This window comes from Terrapene carolina, unplaced genomic scaffold (assembly GCF_002925995.2).
Source record: "Terrapene carolina triunguis isolate 2854851 unplaced genomic scaffold, T_m_triunguis-2.0 Scaffold210, whole genome shotgun sequence".
Classification (NCBI taxonomy): domain Eukaryota; kingdom Metazoa; phylum Chordata; order Testudines; family Emydidae; genus Terrapene; species Terrapene triunguis.
The window spans coordinates 8,404,141-8,423,083 of NW_020664561.1; the positions used below are offsets into that span (position 1 = coordinate 8,404,141).

The 18,943-nt window shown below is 42.0% G+C and overlaps 1 protein-coding gene across 1 annotated transcript in view; it reads right to left on the reverse strand.

The window, feature by feature from the left end:
- Positions 1 to 8,401: 8,401 nt before the first annotated feature.
- Positions 8,402 to 18,943, reverse strand: part of LOC113407201 (roquin-1) — a 100,416-nt gene continuing 89,874 nt past the window's right edge. The window contains exons 15-20 of the mRNA XM_026655359.1: positions 15,907 to 16,120; positions 15,180 to 15,270; positions 14,918 to 15,053; positions 11,670 to 11,834; positions 10,909 to 11,024; positions 8,402 to 9,230 (exon numbers count right to left, since the gene is read on the reverse strand). Of these exons, the coding sequence (XP_026511144.1) occupies positions 9,080 to 9,230; positions 10,909 to 11,024; positions 11,670 to 11,834; positions 14,918 to 15,053; positions 15,180 to 15,270; positions 15,907 to 16,120 (873 nt within the window). The 3' untranslated portion in view covers positions 8,402 to 9,079. The remainder of the gene's footprint in view (positions 9,231 to 10,908; positions 11,025 to 11,669; positions 11,835 to 14,917; positions 15,054 to 15,179; positions 15,271 to 15,906; positions 16,121 to 18,943) is intronic.

Sequence of the window (18,943 nt, forward strand, 5' to 3'; positions counted from 1 at the left end):
GTGAGGAGAGACAATCAGGTAATTGGTTTACATTCACCAAATATCATTTGTAGGCCTTGTAACTGAGAATACAACTTTCAACATACGCAAAGGCAGGCATTTGTCATGGCCCCCTCCCTTTAATTCATTGTGAATGCGTATTTTCCACCAGGACAAGAAAAGTACATTGGTATTACTGAGGAATTATCAACCTGTCCTGCAGCAAAGGGCTAAGAGCCTGGCCCAATGCATCCTGAAATTCACAAAGATTCCCACTGACGGTAGTGGGTGTTGGAAGGGCACCAATTAGAAAGTTAAGGTTGCAGCAGAATTGTGATTAAAATAAACAAACAAACAAACATCCATGTACATAGGGCAGCTTACATTGGCAGAAGGTAGACTGTAGTGCAGATTTGGGGCCATTTAGCCAAGAGATAAACCTCTCTCTGCTCCAAAAAGTGATTTGATTTTTAAAATGGACAGGTTTTTACAGCATGCAGGGTTGTTGTAGCCATGTCGGTCCCAGGATATTAGAGACACAAAATGAGTCAGGAGCTCTCTTTTACTGGACCAGCTTCTGTTGGTGAGAGAAGCTTTCGAGCTACACAGAGCTCTTCAGTCACCTTCTCTCTCTAGGCTCTTACAGTGCTTTGTTGGATCATAGTCACTGCAACTGGGGGAGGCTCTAAAGACAGAAGACACGTCAAGACTGCATAGGCACTATTCTTGTGTCCGACATGGAAAATGCAGTAAATCAAATATTGTCTGCTTTTTGTCTGGTTCTGTGGAGCAGGCAGTTTTTGTCCTGGTACCATGCTCTGTTGCACTGGATAGGTGTCAGCATCTCAGGTTCCTCAAGTGACAGATGGAACTGGTGACCCACCCACACTCTCACCTGATGGCTAAGGTTCAGAAGCATCAGCCATAGTGCTGCTAAGGTCTCCCACCTTCAACTCTAGGGGAGAAAAGTCACCATTCACAATAGAGAAAATAAGAGGCTTTGTAGAAGGTCTACCCTAGTACAGCTAGGAAGAGCAGACAGGCCTCCAGTGTGTGTCACTCACCTCGGCAGACTGCCTTTTGAAATATTACAAACCTTTGGATGTGGCCACACTTTTGTGCAATGCACAGAGCACCATGTTGGCCCCACTGACATCGAGGAGAGTGTTGCACATGAAGCAGTGGAGCCACTGGAACGAAGGAAGGAAAGACATTTTGTTCAGCACTGACCTATAGGAACAGCACACAGGGATCCTTACTTATCCAAAATACTAAATAAGTTCAAGAAGTCATTCATGACTCGACTCAAATCTCATGGTCTCCTTTATTATCCTATTTTTTTAAATTTTATTTTCATTTTTTTTTGTTAAATATACCTCTGCAGGGCACAATCACATACAATCAATACGATTGGTAAATTACACAAGCTCTATCCCAAGCATATATGCACCAATGTTAAAAAGTTATTTTTAAAAAACCAAAACGAAAAAATAAAATAAATTCCACCCAAAAAGGTGATAATGACTGCAGAATGTCTCGGGGAGACCGGTATGAGCCTAAGAAACCACAGAAAACTAGGCTTACAAATAAAAGTATTTCTGTAGAGAAATCCCACAACTGGAAACAGTTAGGTGGCTTCTAAAGTGGGAACGCATGTGGTTGTGTGTGTTCTGTCTCTTAACTGTCACAGTCCTCCCACACACACCTAACACCCACTTCCCCATAGAGTGGAACAAAATGGGGACAGAGCTCTTCACATTACTATCACCGGTTATCAAAAGCAGGGAAAAAAAAAAAAAAATCAAGCTACAGTGTAGCTGATAAGCTGACCTTCAAGGAAAGCTCCTCTTAGCACAGAGGCCGCTTACCTGGCAAGCAGAAGCCACGGGGAACGCAGAAATTCCTGACACTAAAAAAGCTAAGAGTCTCACGTTATTGGCTATTTTGTCCACATTGCAGCTGCCTACTTAGGAGAGGCTGCAAAGGAATGGCATAAAAATTACGAACAATGGAGCAGCTATGTTGCTAAGGGGGTTATTTCTCCTCTCCTGACTCAAGCTGTTTTCTGCATGCAGAGAAAGCTTCTGCCACCTCTAATAAAAGCTAGAAAGGAGCTCACTGCATAGGTCCAGTTGTGGGATCTATCCAGTACACAATCTGGTTTGGATGCCAAAGACTTGTGAGTATTATCTGCCACAAATTATTAACAACTTTAATGTTACAGAGAAGCAAATGATTTTTAGTTTATACCATAAACATCAAATACACCACAGGATTTTGTTATTTAGTTACAGATACATATACATATTTCAGTATATCTAATACTTTTTCTTTTCATGGACTGCGTCTCCCTTTGGTTGTACTTTCCCCAAGACAAAACTGTTTTTCTATTTTTAAATTGATACTGCTGTGTTTTCCTTTTGGCCAAAACTTCCAGAACCAGGAGGAACTGGTGAAACTTACATAACTCCAGATCTATTGGGCAAAAGCATCCAGAATCTGGTGGCTGCAGCTGAATGGAAGATGTCTGATTTTCAGAGGTGCTGAGCTCCTACTGGACTTAGAGGTTAACTTTGTGGAAGCTGCAGGGGCTCAGTAGCACTGAAGGTCAGACCACTTATTCAGGTGGCTAAACTGTCAACATCCAAGTTTGGACATTTTGGCCACAGTGTTATAAAGTTCCACCTGCACTGGGAGGCTGTTGAGGAGGAAGTCCAGTGTACACACAGGAAGAGCCAAGTTCTTCACGCACTCCTTCATTAGAAGATTTCAGAGAAAGCTCCACTCTCTCTGCTTATAGTGTTCAGCGTTCCCATGGCATGAAACCGCTCTCACCACTTATACATTTAAATGACATTAATGCTCCTTTCTCCTCCAATTAAGGTCCCATCTACATCACAACAATCAACTGCTTCCAAGGATGAGGCATGATCAGAGACACAGTTAACACCTGGTTTTTACAAAATGTAGAACCTGTGTCAGGAGACTCTGTTGGAATAAGGTCTCCCAGACCAGTTGACTTTTGACATGTAACTGAACTGGCACTTAAGCCTCTTCCCAGTATCTGCCATTTTGTCAGAAAGCAAGTAGTTGATGGTATCAGTATTTAACAATATGGTATCAGTATTTAATTTTTATATTTCATATTAAAGTTATGGTGAGAGCAAATCCGTTTCAATGTCATATGAACAATCTTGGCCATGTACTCACATACCGCAAAGGACACAAAATGTCACTTCTCAGCACCAAGACTGTGTTTAGAAGGTAGCTCAGAAGTGCTGATTAATTTTTAATATAAATTGAGATTACATTTAGCATGACAGGCCTTTCACCAGGTCAATGTCTGAATCACTATGCTGAACAAGACAGGGGAAGCGTTTTAGTATGTTAAAGAGATGTATAAACTTGTGGACAGAAGCATCAATCACTGTCAATACTGCCAATATTAGGAGATGGGGCAGAAAGTGTACATGTTTATAGACAAGGGGAGGAGAAGGAAATCAATATAACGGATGGTTATGGAGGTGAAGTCATGCCAGTTATTCTGCCTGCTCATGTAAACTACTCTATGTACTTCTCCACACTCAAACAGCTTTTGCATGGATTGGTTTTCCATTTGTTAAACAGAGGAGGCTAGCTGGCAGCACTGCTATTCAACGCTCTCATTTTTAGCACTGAATTTCTTGGTTTTTTTTATTAAAGTTCTAGTCAATCTTTGACTGAAGATAGCTTCTTGACAAAGTGCTCCCTCTTCAAAAAGCTGTCCTGAGGGTTGGTACTTATCACTGACCTGTGGCTGTCAGAATATTTTTTAAAAGCTCCACACTTTTGTGAATGGAAACAGCAAGAAGCGGAGGATTTTCTGATGACTTTTACTGTTTAGGTATTCCCCTCTGAATTTCAAAAGCATAATCTGCAAGAGATTTAAGTGACCCCATGGAAAGTAGTTAAAAAAAAGGCTTTACTGTATGTCAAACTCAAAAGCCCAATTCTTCTACTTTGCAGTTCAGTGAGTTTGTCACAGATATTAAATACTTATCAGTAGGCAACAATGTCCTTGCATGAAGTATTTGTACTGTATTTGATTTAAAGCAATGGTATAGCTGGACAGGAGTCTTGTCAGTCTCACTGGACTTCCTTAGAAGTCAGCAAAGATTCACATTTGCAGCAAACTAGTTTTTAGAAATTTTAATTTTAAACCAGCAAAATCCAACAGGTTAATCAGCAATAATGTTTATAAACATGGCTTTTTTAACTATGTAAACTTCTAAGTGCCTTCTCTGCTACCTGTAAATTAGCTGAGAGAGTGCATGGGAGTGGATGAAAGAACAAGTTAGAAGACTCCAAAATATATTAGGTGCTTAAACACACCCTTTTCAAATTGTGTAACTAGATGAACTGATGCCACCATTTAACATATGTTTAAGGCTTGACAATCATTAACTGTGCAAACTGCTACCAGGAGAATACAGTCAACTCACAAAATTCTACAAAGATTTGACTATCAAAACGGCTATCCTGGGGGAAAAAGGGTGGAAAAAAAAGTAAAGCACAAGTCTTTGGCTCTCCTTTAAAGAAAAACAGCAGTTTACCATGTTTATACAGACCCCCTGTTTGCCTACCAGTAGGGGCAATATCATATTTGTGCATCACTGAGTAATAACACCATTAGAAAAGGCAACTTCACAGAAGTTATTGGCTAAGCGAATTCATTTGAATGCTCTGTTTTGAGGCAGCAAGCTGTCACTGTTGCATGATCAGGGAGGATGATGGACAAGCCAGAGAGGTGGACCAGAGGGAGATAACACGGGTCAGTAGAACCGAGACAGCTGAAGAATTTGAGGTTAAAGTGGTAACAGCACTACATGTATGAAAGGTGCTCAGATCCACAGGATTTATATTTTGAAATGGGGCAAGGCAGCCTACAAACGGCTAGAAGATAAGCATATATAATTCTACCATTAAGATAGGGGAACTGGGGCACATGTAAGAAGGAAAAAAACCCATGATACTACAGGAAAAATGAAATTGTTTATACTCCTAGTGGGTCAACTATTTGTGTCTGACATTGTGAAGACTAGCCTGCTGTTTGAAGTGTCTCATTTTTAGGGCTCTGTGCACATTATGGTTGAAACTCTGCTAGCAACAAGCACTCAAAGGTTTGATCTACACCAGCAAATCTACCCTACTTGCCATACAACATGATAGTGCCCCAACAGTAAAGTCTAACACTGTTCTTGCTGGAGTAGATGGGACCAAGCCAGGATGTAGCAGTTTCATTTAACAGAAATGGACAATGTCCTGATGTAATAGGGACAGGGATAGGACACAGAAATGAGTGAAGCAGTAAACATAGCTCGTTCATGGGAATTTAGGTCATCTGTTTTAACAATCAGTCCTTGCACCTGAAGAGTGATGGGTTCTCAGCTCTGCTGGCAGGATTTTTCCACAGAAAGTGGATTTCAGGTACTGTCTTCGTGAAAACAAAGCCTTTTTCTGGTTCCCTATTTCCCTAGTTTTATCACCTAAACTTCTCCACAGAAACATAGGGAAAGGGTAAGAGCAGGAGAAAAAGGAAACAAAGCCAAAATCAATAAGGTTTGCACATATTAAACAGACTAGTTAACAAGCCAAACTACAATGTTGAGCAAACAGGGCATTCACCTGGAGAGACTGATCACAACAAGGACACTATGCACAAAAAGTACAGCACAAACAGGGGAAAACACAACATTAAAGGTACTCTTTCTAATCCATGGGTTTAGGAGCATTTAGCCTTGCTGACCTACGTGTAGTGATCTGAACAGTTCTTACTGTAGAATTTTTCTTTCCCTAGGCTTAGAGAAAAGAGGGTCAGTTCTCAACTGGAAATGCAATTAGTTGGCACAACAGATAATGGGCCATAATTTTTTTGCTCCCTCCAGATTTTCTTCCTACGGTGGAGGAGAATGTGCCATAGCATGCAAATTTTTTGGTAATTTTAATTATTTTATGTAAAGAAGATTTTTCTAGTCAAAAGTAGAAAATCTGGCATTCTGCACTTGCCCTCCTAGGTTAGAATACTGCACTAAATTATCTTGACTAAAATGAGCTTGTGTTAATATAAACACAGCAGAAAAAAAAGTTTCTTAAAAATAACGAAGTCAAAGCTGACCTGGTGGTGGTGATCTTCACTTCAGGAGTAGAGACCACAGCATGGGTACCTGAATCAGCTCACTCACCAGCATGCTGTCAAGACAGCACACTGAGCCCACCCTAACAGGGAGAAGGATGGAACAGAAATAATCTCTCAGCAAAGTCAGCCCAGTCCTCTTAAACTGGAAGGATGGAGGCCACGATCAAGGAAGGGTGCAGGGTGTAAACATGTGTGAGTGGAAGAATTAGTGCAGCTGGTGAGAATCCAGGGCAGAGAAGAGTCTTCCTCACAATCAAGGGAAAAAAACAAGCCTCAAAACTGCTTTCTTCAGCAATTCTGAGGCCAAAGTTAAGCTAAGAGTGAAATAAACGTGCACGAATGCACGAAGAGTGTGGCTGTGAGCTGAAAATGCTTTATCTTCGTTCCGTGCTTCTACCTCCCAATCAGACATTTGATCAGAACAGCTGCGCTCATGTGAAAAAATTCTTAAAACATACCCAATATATATACAGATATAACTATGTATATATGTATATATATATACATTTATATATATAAATTTTTATTTAAATAAAAAAGAAAGCTCGAATCCCAAGCCAATATGTGTATCAAATCCTTGACCAGCCAGGTCTGTAGGGCATAATCAAATTCAATGTGAAATAGTATATAAATGCGGTGCCTTGACTGGGCAAATTAAATAATCGCTACTCAAAAGAGTCTTCTGTTTGGACACTCTACTGGTAGGCAATAGTGGGACTGTATCTACCCCCTCCCCCATTTTGTTTAAATTAACAGTATAATGGATGCAAAGCTTAGTCCAAGGTTCCTACGACCTCAGCAGGAGTTAAGGGTTAAGAGACAACTAAACAAGAAAAGTATTAACTCTTGCTTTTACCCAACCAAAGCAATGCAATAAATTTATTACATAACCAGTGCTTTCTGATTTAGTAGTCTAATCCAGAAAGAAAAAACAAAAAGCAGGCCACACGGGCATGGAGGGAGCAACACTGAACACACTCTTCTCCACTGAGTTTTCTATTCAGAGGGGCTCAGTTCAGTGCAGGCAGAAAGGGTCAAAATACATGCAGCAAGAGCAAATCCTCAAAGATTTCTCTGCCTGTTAAGAGGAACTTCTCAGTGGAATGATACCACACAGAACTGAAAGGCTTGTGACTTCTTAAACCCGCTTCCATTCAGGTGTCATCTCCACCTACCCACCTCCATTGGGAGACTGAGCAAATGACATAGGTCACAAAAAAATCCTGGCTTTCAAGTATTCCAAATGCTTCTGGCAGGATCGCTGTTGGACCTGAAGTGGCATTTCTGGATGTAACTTTTCTCCGACAGAGAAGAAATGCTGGCTTCTGAAAGGATTCCATGCAGCAATGACAGACAAAGCTAAAGAGCAGCAGCTGGATTTCCAGTCATTGCTGTCCAATTCTGGTATGCATGGATCGTACCAAGCATTACTATTACTTCTACACTTGCCCTCCTCTACTTTTGCTAATTGCCAAGTTTTGTGCATGTAAACGAAAGTTCTCTTCCTCTTCCCATGAGAAGCCTTCACTGACACCACAAACAAATTGCAGGCCAGAGATGGCAGATTATAAAAGTAGAAGACTTATATTTATACACAAGCAGCTCAGTAATTAGCAGTAAGGGCAAAAAAGCTATAATTGAAATAGTTAAAAAAAAAAACGCAAATGGAAGGCCTGTTCCAAAGCTCAGAAGTCAATGGAAGTGTCTTTACTGACTGATTTCAGTGGGCTTTGGATCGGGTCCATAACAGGTAGTCCATGCCCTTTCTGAAGCAATCCTAGATGCTATCATGATTGGAAGAGGCTGGGCTACAAAAAAAAGAGACCCTTTATAAAAGGCTATCTTCCTATGCCCTAACAAAGGAAACTTCCATCTTTCTAAATAGCGGCTGATGAAAAAGGGTCTTTGCAAGCTAGTTCTCAGTTATTTTCCTTCCTTAAAATCTGTGTTCTCGCTCTCTTTTTACCTTCCTATTGCAAGGGATGGAAACTTTTTGGTGCCTCTGTCATGTTGCTCAGTGACAACTGCTGGTTGGCCAAGCAGCTCAGGCACCAGACAACTAATTTCTTCAATTTCTCCTGGAAGTCTGAAACATACAGGTCTCAACTAGTTGAGGCCCTCTGTCCTTTACTGAACTCTAATCCCAACCACAAAATACAATGTCATATCAGTTCCTAGTTAAATAAATGTAATGTGCATACACCACTCTTTTTGCTACTGCTTAAAGAATAGCCTTGGGGATACATGCTGCAGTGGGATGAATATTATGGAATGCTTTCACTGAGCTGAGACGATTGCATCAACTGTGGCTAAAAGCCAATGGGTATAAGTAGAAAGGTATTGTAGGCGTTGAAGAGAACTCCTAGTTACAAGAAATTCATTTTAAAAACCTACTGATGTTTGCTGCATGTTTTCTGACACTGCAATTCATAGCCTCCCTCCATCCTATGTCCCTCATTCACCTTTAAATTCATACAAGGAGGCGGCCAACGTTGTTCTGAGGTGAAAGGGAGTGGAGGTGGTAAGGAATTATACACTGGGTATGTAATAATACCAAAGTAAAAGAAAAAACCTACTTCATTAAGATCATACAATTAATCAAACAGAGTATATATATATAATATCTTTTTTTTAAAGCCCTGGATCCAAGGCGTCCGAAGTTATTAAAATAAAGTTCATTCACAGAACAAAAACAAATTTAATCTGAATTGCTTGCAGATACTGCTAATTTTTTTTTAATTAAAAAACGCATTAATGTGAACTATGTGCAGGGTTTGTTTCTAGTAGTGGTGTTTGTGCACATTGCCTCCGGACCTCCTGCTGCTGCTGCTCCTGCATTTCTCTGACCACCTTTAGAGGGAAGCGTGATGGAAGCTACCAACTCCTCCTCCCCAATAGAAACTCTGGGGGGATGCTTTCCTCACTTCATGGAGAAGAGGTGGGTGCAACTCCTGTTCTCTGGGAGTCCTGATGGTCTCCTCCCCCCTCTGGGTCCTCTGACAGGTTCAGAGATGTGGTCTTGTTTGACAGGAGGCTGATGTTCTCTTGCGTCAAGACTGATCCATTTGGAACATCACTGTGGAAGGAGGGATGCAGAAGGAGAAAAGGAGGATAAACAGATTTTAAAAAACTGTACAAGGCCCTGACTATTGTTGCTGCAGTGTCACAATGACCATCTGTGACTATTTCACGAGATAGGCACAAGCTTGCCTTGTACAATGAATCTATTTACTTTTCCACGAATACTCACCAGATCAGAAAAAATATACATTAAGAATAGTGGAAAAACAAACAACACAATAAAGGAAAAACTGTACAGTTTCTTTAACAGCACTCAATAGTATCCATTTTATGAAATACATATAGAATTAACTACCACTCAAATTATACATTGCATAAACATAGTATTTAATGTAGCCTCTCCCCTCCTCCCCCCCCAAAAATAATTTCCAGAACAGTTTTTCGAGATACTTGTGGCTGTTTAATTATTTCCATAGCGGAGATGGAAATTGCCATTGTACTAATACTTCCCTCTAGTGGCTTCCGTTTCATGACGTAGACTAGGGCAGATTGTGCAGGGCTGAGAAAGGGGAAAGCGAGGACTCTACTAAAAAAAAAAAAATTGTGAAGAAATCTTCATTTTATATTTTAACTGGCTAAACTACAAGAGGTTTGGCTACATTTAAATTAATCATTGAATTTAAGTTATGGTACCTCAACCACTCTGAAGGTCTCTAATTTCTCTGGACAGCTAAATTATCTCTACATTCTCTCCATTAGACTCCAACAAAGTGGTGCTATTATCAGCTATTTAGGACCCTACTGTCTTGACATTTGAGTGTCTGTTAGGATGCAAAAAATATTAATATTTTAGCGATTTATTATTTTTTGCAGTTAGTTGTAGAGCTTAGAATAACTTCTAAATTACACTGGAAAGAAAATTAAGTGTGAATACAGCAACATTACATCACAGATTGAGAGCTGTCCCTCTGCTTACCCGATGTGCAAAAAAATTCAGAAATCTGTAATAGCTGGTGTTTAACTTGACCACGAAGCTAACTAAAAATCTTCACTGATTTCCAACCACTGAGCCAATATTTAAATTATCTAACTGAAATAATACAGACTAGTTTTACTGACAACTGCAAAGCTTGTGCCCTTCTGTTCACAGTGGAGAGAAGCCACTGTAGTCTTTTCTAGTTCAACTACATCTGAAGTAATGACCTTACTACTGTTGTAACCAATGCTTGTAAAACTCCTGAGATGGCTGATGTGCAGACCTATAACATTCCAGCCAACAGCATATTGCAATGCTTTTTGTTTATAGTGTAGATGCAGTCCTAGTTCAAGACACACACAGATCAATCACCATTGGAAGCTTCGTGCAGGCGCAAAAGCAGAATTTTGCCCTATTTTCAGTATCTTCATAAACATCCCCATTTCACAGTTAATGCCCCCAAAATATTCCTGCTATTAAAACCAGAATAGAATAATTTGTTTTATGTGGGACTAGTTAACAGTTCACACACACACACACACACACACACACACACACCCCTTCATTTCATTCCTCCACTTGGCTGAAATCACCCCAAATTCATGGTAATACTATAAATTGAATAATTCCATTCTTCACTAAATGTATACTCAATATAAAAATGATACAAAAGAAACAGGTATCTGACGCTCTTTGTATTCCAAAGAGACAGCCCTGAGTAACTTATCCTCTAAGAACCAATGGAAACTCCTGTTACCTGAACGTCAGTGTGAGGTCCTCAGCTGGAACCTTGCTTTGTGGTTCTAGTTGTCCATTTTCTGTCTGTTTATTGGTGCCCAGGTTGCTTTTCATGTCCAGTGAAGACTGGGTCTCCTTTGAAAGAAGAGGACAGAAAATATTGTTTCATAATATAGAAATTCTGTGGCTTCATTCCATGGGAACAGAAGAGAATGCCTGTAAAACTTGCACAAAGCACCGCACAAAAGCCAAGAGACAAGAAAATACAGATTCAGAAGGATCTGTCCATCCATGCAGGATACAGAATTTTCCAAAAGATAGGAATGATTCGTACACTGTGAAGCAAAGACCAAGAACTTTAACACCACAGGCTGAGTACTGAACACTGGCCCTCTCCTGAATGGAATGGCAAAATTCTTATGCATGTTACACCACAGTATGTGTTGTCAGCTGAAAGGCTACATTTATAACCAAAGGAAGACTGGGACAGCAATTTGATACTAAGTTTGTAGTTAGCTGCCCAATTACAAAATTAATCCTACTTTTGTTTTCAAAAGACTGCAAAAATGAAGTTGAATACTTTAAGCACATTAGAATTCAAATCCTGGACACAAAATACTACTAACCTAGAGGTTTTGACTAATAAAATGGTGACAGGGAAATGACTAACACTGGTAGCAGTCCTCCAGCAGAGAGCCTTACTGGCAAGGGTTAATGTGCTGCAGCCAACCAAGCAGCTCTACATTCCACCTTGCCACGTCCCACACCCACAGCACTCACCATGCTCAGCTCACGGGTTCTCTTCCCGATTTCCCTTTCCACCTGGTGCAGTTCCATACTCAGCTGTTCACTTGAGATCATTGCAGGCCATTTATGAGGTGGCGGCTGTGGCTGGCCTGCCAGGGTGGTCGCCTCCCTCTGCAACAGCAGCCTGTTATTAACAGCCTAAATGCATAAAGCCAAGCACATACACAACTGAGCACACAACAAACCATGCGCAGAGTTGGACCAGGCTGTAATTCAGGAGTGTTGCCTAGTTGCAAAACCCAAGCCTTCCCTCCCCTTACATGGGTTATAATGTCTTGACTTTGAAAGCACTTCCAACAATATTTCAAGGTGTCTCTCTTACATCCAGTTAAAGGTCTTTTTTTGCGTTGTTTTTTAAAAAAAGATGTCAGTATTTAACATGCAGTTATTTTAATATTGTGACAATAGTAAGGGTTGTTGTGCCCTGATTTTTATTTTTCATTTGCAAATGAAGCCATAATACATTCCCATGTGTAAATGTTCTTTTGTGAACTGTTTGCTCAACCAAAATTCCTGAAGGATAAGCAAACCCATGTCCTTGGAATAAGAAGCAAAGGGGTTTGCTACAGTAGAAATCACTAAATCCCTACAATATAACTAAATGTAGTTAGACTATTACTACTTTTATAACATTGTTTGAAGATCCTAAGATGGGAGGTGCTATGTACGTACAGGCAATGAATAGTTCTTCCCCAACCCATGTGAGGAAGTGTGGCGGAACGATGAAGCACAGGGAGATCAAGGGACTTGCTCAAGATCACACAGTGATTAAATGGGAAACCCAAAAAGCAGAGCATAAGACTGAGTCCCAGTTCTGTACTTTAACTGCAAGGCCATCCTTCCTTATAGTAATCACAGATTACTGGTCTACAGTTAGCACAGACACTTCTCCATTACAGTAAAACGTATATGGCCAAGGCTGGTTTATACCCAAAGTTTTGACCTACCCATCTAGTACTTAAATGGGAAATGCCTCCTGGATTATAAATAACTAGTTGCATCTAGAAAAACATGACAGCTAAAGCTCCTGTGACCTGAACAGCAGCTTTGCTCTCAAGGTTTTAAACTTATAGTTAATGTTCAACATCTAACCATTTAGGATGTAAGACAATCAAGATCAATTATAGTGGTACGTGGGGGAGAGAAGCCAGGTACAGGTTTTGAAACTTTCCAACACTCCTCCATTAAGGTACCAGCAAAGGCAAGCATGCACCATTTAAATACAATTTCCCTCTTGTTCCTGAATAAGAGCACAAGAACACAAACAAGTCACTTTTCAAGTAACTGGGAAACGTGTGCTTCTTGAAATGGTCATTGCCACTCAGACATTGTGAGTGCCATTAACACCTAATAAATGCACAATGAGAACTCCTGCTTTAGGAACCAAGCCCTTACTAGAGCAAAGACTTCTTAACAAATAATGATCTTTGCTGAGAGAAATCTCAATCTGACTAGAGGAGAGGTGCCTTAGGCCTTGGCTACACTTGCAGCTGTACAGCGCTGTGAGGTAAACCTGTCTTCATACAGCTGAGTAGGGAAAAGCGCTGCAGTCTGTCCACACTGACACTGCTAGCACACTTGCAACATTTGCAGCTGTGTTGGGAGCGGTGCATTATGGGCAGCTATCCCAGCATTCATGTGGCTGCAACGTGGAGGTGGGATGGATTGTGACAGGGAGGGTGGGGGGAGAGAGAGTGCTTTTTGGAGCATGTCAGCTCTCTATTTTGCAAGTTCCGAACTCCCGGCCCCCTGCTCATTCATTTACTCACTCAAAGCAAGCTGCAAACTGTTTGCTTTTCTCTGTGGTACGAGCTTTGAAACCGGCACTTCTGCATTCCTGCAGCCGGTCACAACAATGGAGAGGATTGGCCACTTGACAAGGTGATTAGTACAGCGCTGCAAGCGTTTACACTCACACCCCTGGTCGTAGCCACTCTGCTGCAGCTGTTATTCCTCTCGGAGATGTGGAGTACCTGCAGCGGTGTACCCAGGGAGATACAGCACTGTAAGTGCCCTGCCAGTGTGGACGGGGAGTGAGTTACAGCGCTGGGGAAGGCTTTACAGCGCTGTAACTTGCAAGCGTAGCCAAGTCCTTAGAGTAGTTCTCCATTGCTTTGGGTATGTCTACACTACGGGATTAATCCGAATTTAGATAATTCGAATTTGGGAAACAGGTTGTATAAATTCGATTGTGCGCGGCCACACTAAGCACATTAATTCGGTTTTTAACCACATTAATTCGGTGGTGTGCGGCCACACTACCCCATTAATTTAACCACAGTAATTCGGTGGTGTGCGGCCACACTAACCCTAATTCGAATTAACAAAATCGATTTAGGCGCTACTCCGCTCGTCGAGGTGGAGTACAGAAATCGATTTTAAGTGCCCTTTAATTCGAATTAACTGGCTCTGTAGTGTGGACGGGTGAAGGGTTAATTCGGATTAACGCAGCTAAATCCGAATTAAAGTCGTAGTGTAGACCAGGCCTTTCTGTAGGAAGATAAGGCTTTCCCTTCCAGAAAAGGTCAATAGTACAGTAACTAAGCTTTCCTACAGCAAGAATTCCTTAATTTTGTTTTACAACTCCCTCCTACCACAAGGTCCCATAAAATGAAGTAAAGCTACACATACTGCTCATTGTTCCTTTTACAAATATAAACTTCCCATACCATCCCTCTGTGCAGAAATTACACTCATTTTAAGTAGACTTCAAAGTTGAGCTTTTATTTTTAAAGTTAAAAAACTTTAACATCTATTTTGTTCAGTTTTGTGGCTTGTGCTGTTTAGGAAGAAAAGGGCTACAGCACAAAGCCAAACACCACACAAAAGGGTTTAACTTTCTACAGGTAGAGTCTGATTAACTCAAAATCTGAAAAGCCAAGAGCTTTATTTGCTTACAGATTATTGGGCCCAGAAAAGACCACGAGAGAGAAAAAGTCAGCAGACATGAACACACATACACGGTATGCTAGCTTTAGACTACAAATTAAATTTAAAAAAATATATTTAAGAGCAAGCAAGTCCTCAGTTCCTGCTGCTAAATAGTCAAGGGTTTTTCCTTTGTGCTGAAGTGCTGGGAAGTCCTGATGTCAGGTATCATGGATTTCAATTTTCATACTACGTTCAATATGAGAGAAGAGTCTCTGGCTTATAGTAAGCAAACCTGCTAACTCCATCTCTCTCCTGCTCTCTCATACCCCTTCCAAGGCACAGGTACCAACCTCCAGTCCTCGTAACTGCGTCTGCTGGCTGATCTGATGGTTTAGTTGCTGCAGTTCCAGCCTGAGCTGCTGCTCCCTCTCAGCTGACGGCAAGGGTTTCCCGTGACTGGCCACATCTGACATGGACAATCTCTCCCTTTGAGGGGCAGGAAAGGGATTGGAAAGAAAATAGCTTTACTAAGTTTGGTAATGAAGAAACTACTATAAACAGAATAAGTACAGACAAAAAGAGTGAGCATGTGCCTGAGATAGACATTCCCACCTGTCACTGAAGCGTCCCTGAGAAGGTATGTTTTGATGGGGTGAATATGGAGAAGCTCCCCAGCCGCCATGAGTTCCATACGGACTGTAATCTGCAAAAGAACAGAAGGAGTTACCCAGATAACACATGCCATGTTACAATGCTTTGAGTTACAGAACTATCCCATACAGGGCCGGCTCCAGGCACCAGCCTGGCAAGCAGGTGCTTAGGGCGGCCGCTCCGGAGAGGGGCGGCACGTCCAGGTATTCGGCAGCAATTTGGTGGACGGTCCCTCACTCCTGCTGCTTGGGGCGGCCAAAACCCTGGAGCCAGCCCTGATCCCATATATAATCCAATAGACTGGTATATAGTTTGCAAAGAATATCCATAATAGCTGGGAAGAAAGATTACTTTAACCGCCAAAATGCTTTTTCCCATAGGCATGCTATGCCTGAACTCTCTCATATACAGCATACTTTCAGATGGTAAAAAAATCATCATCAGCATTCCCCAGCTCCCTGCAAGTACAGTAACCCTTGTAGGAAAAACAGGTGGAGGAGGCTTCCTCACTGAAACACAAGGCCAACTGGCATTTCCATCCATAATTTATTAATCAGAACCTGGTAGCATCAGGTACCATTGAAGATTCTGACAAAACATTTCCTACGACATTTTTTACCTGCACTATACTACCACACTAAAAATAAAACTATGCTAAAAGAAAAATAACCATGTGTAGCAGTTATACCTGAAATGTTGATAGATTTGGTGGAAGCTCCCTGTACCGCCATGGCCTGCATGGGGCCAGAACTCTGGTACATTGTTTTGGAAGTACGCGAGATGGCCCCAAACCTTGACACAGTTGGCCGGTCACCAAATGGGATGAGGTCATCGTCCCCAGCTTCTGCTGCCCTTCTCTGTAAGTCCAACCGCTGGTCACGCATGCCTTTACTATCTATGTTCTGGACAAGAGGTAAAGAAAAATAAAGTTGACCACAGCAGTAACAGAATATATGAAGTGTCTCTTTCCTTGCTGCTTGTCTTCCAGAATGTGCCAACACCAGTATGGACAAGTCTTGCTCAGGGTATCTGTCAGGTGGTAGCTTATTCATTATGGGATTTTTGCACCTGGTTCCTTCCTCTCAGCATCCAGACAGGCTTCCTGTTTTGTCAAGTCAGAACTCAGAACAAGCAATGACCACACCTAGATAAGGAAGATCTACAAAGAAACTAAGATGGAGGATGGCTCTGTTCTCAGTGGTGGCAGATGACAGAACAAGGAGCAATGGTCTCAAGTTGCAGTGGGGGAGGTCTAGGTTGGATATTAGGAAAAACTTTTTCACTAGGAGGGTGGTGAAGCACTGGAATGCGTTACCTAGGGAGGTGGTGGAGTCTCCTTCTTTGGAGGTTTTTAAGGCCCGGCTTGACAAAGCCCTGGCTGGGATGATTTAGTTGGGAATTGGTCCTGCTTTGAGCAGGGGGTTGGACTAGATGACCTCCTGAGGTCCCTTCCAACCCTGATATTCTAATACCTCAAGTTTCTAATACTATGACAAAAAGGGAGAATCGTGGGGGACAAGAGTGAGGAGGAGAGAAGGCACAGCCTACTGGAGTGAGTGGTCCTCCTTCCAAATTTCAAAGGCAACCCTTCTGGAACTTGGCAGCTGAAGTCCCCATCAATTAATGGCCTCTCCAAATTCCATTGAAGTGGTGGTGAGGAAACAAAGGTAAGCTGCCCCAGGAACCGATCCAGGGAGGGAGTAGCCAGGATGCTCGCCCCTAAATGCACAGAACCTTGAATCATGCCATTCGGAGAATTAAAAAGAAGTCACTTAGAGATGTCCTACCTAACAAGGAGGGCTGTTTGGAGGCAATTGCTTTGTCCCCTGGTATCTTTGGGAGGCACCGGATGGCTGCCCTTGAGGTTTAGGAGGCACAAACTACAGTAGTAATTTGAGTAGCACCCACTCTAAAGAGCTGTTTAACAGCACTTTTCACCTTCCTATCCAGGTGTCAAAACACGACACAGTGTGTCCTCAGGCAGGTCTCTGGACTCAGAATGGGAAATTGTAAGTTCACCTTTGGGTGGAGTAGCTACAAGTCCTGAAAGTCAAGGCTGCCCTTGGGGGGGAAATATGAGCCCCTCCCCCTCATCCCTGTAGGATTTCTGTTCTAAAGAGATAAAGGTTTCATTACATGAGTGACCAAGTAACCCCACTCCTCTGGCGTGACCCTACTATGGTTTTTCAGGAAGGAAAAAGGATCTTAGTACAGGAAGATGGTTCAGATCTGATTCTAGCTCACTCTCTTTGAGAGACTATGAGAGAAGAGAAGGATGAGGCTTTTCCTGCCCCTAGGAAAGAAGTCTCTTGAATGGACAACAGAAAAAGGGGCTCAGGAGGTCACCTGAACCCAATGATGAGATTCTTGCCAAGCTTTTTCAGTGGAAGGGTGAAAGCAGCGAGGCAGCAAAGGCCCTATTTATTTATTCAGTATATGGCTCAGATGGAGGAATTTCCTTTGTGGTGATGAAAAGCAATTCCCTCCCTCCCACCCATGAGACTGTATGACGCACTGAAGGTGGAGGATATCTTGTCAGCCCCCATCTGTGACCTGGTCTTTCTGGGTGGTGGAGGGAAGCAGGGGAGAAACTTAGAAGGACCTGCAGGACAGCTCCCAAGTCCATAGAGGGCTGTTGAAGTAGAAAGCAATTGCTTCATTTAGAATACCTCCTGCCACTTCCCAGACCTAGCAGTGGCAATTCTGCATGGTGAGAATGTGCAGGACAAACAAAAAGGACCAGCTGCCCAAAGCTGTAGGGGAAAGGCATTTATGGTGCTTCTTACCCTTCCTTTTTTGGGAGTAAACCAATTTTGCCTTCCCCTGATCCACATAGCTCCACTGAGGTCAGAAAGATGGAGGGCAACTCAGCAGTGAAGCACCAGGTGCAGCTGCTTCCAGTAAGGCAGGAGAACAACTGGGGAAACCTGCCTGCATGCAGAGGAGGAGGAGGAGGAGGAGCTGGTCAGAAAATCCTGTCAGTCAGACAGGTGGTAGCCAGATGATAGATGAGAACTCATTCATACTGGTAGCAGCATATCACAGAATGATGAGTTCTGAAAAGTAGTTTCATCCAGTTGTCTTTGTCCTAAGACAGGTCACCATGACATAGGACAGTGAAGAAATGAGGTGGGATATACAATAAAGGGGAGGGAACACGGGAATTCTTCATAAAGAACATTCCTCCACCTCCCCCACCCCCTCTCAAAAAAAAGAGAACTGGCTTCTGCTTCATTTACAGTCACAATGAAGATGAGTTATACATATACGTTTTTCAAAAAAGCAAACATATTAAGGTTGTGTGTGACTGCTTCAAGTTTACTAAGGACAAATTTCAGCACTTTCTGAATGTTTTTCTAACTAGGGGTCATGTGGAAATGTGGTGTTATTGCAAGATCCATGCCTTATTCTTCTTCCCTTGCAATCACTGGCTCCCAATAAATGTGATACCCCATCAGGCATCTTCCTGGCAAAATCAGTCCTGCAGAAATATAGCACCACTGAGGCATGCCTGTTTGGGCCAGTTAGTTCTCGTGCAGGGGAACAGGAATTATGTTTTTAATTAAATTTTTAAGAATTCTCATATCCTTTAAAACAGAGCAATTCCAGTCAATAGCAGCTTTGGATTGTGTGTAAGAGAGAGGAATCAGAAAAATGCTGAAAGGCACTCAGGACAGTACCAGACTGCAGTATCATGTTACATTTGCAGCACTTCGGAGAAATAT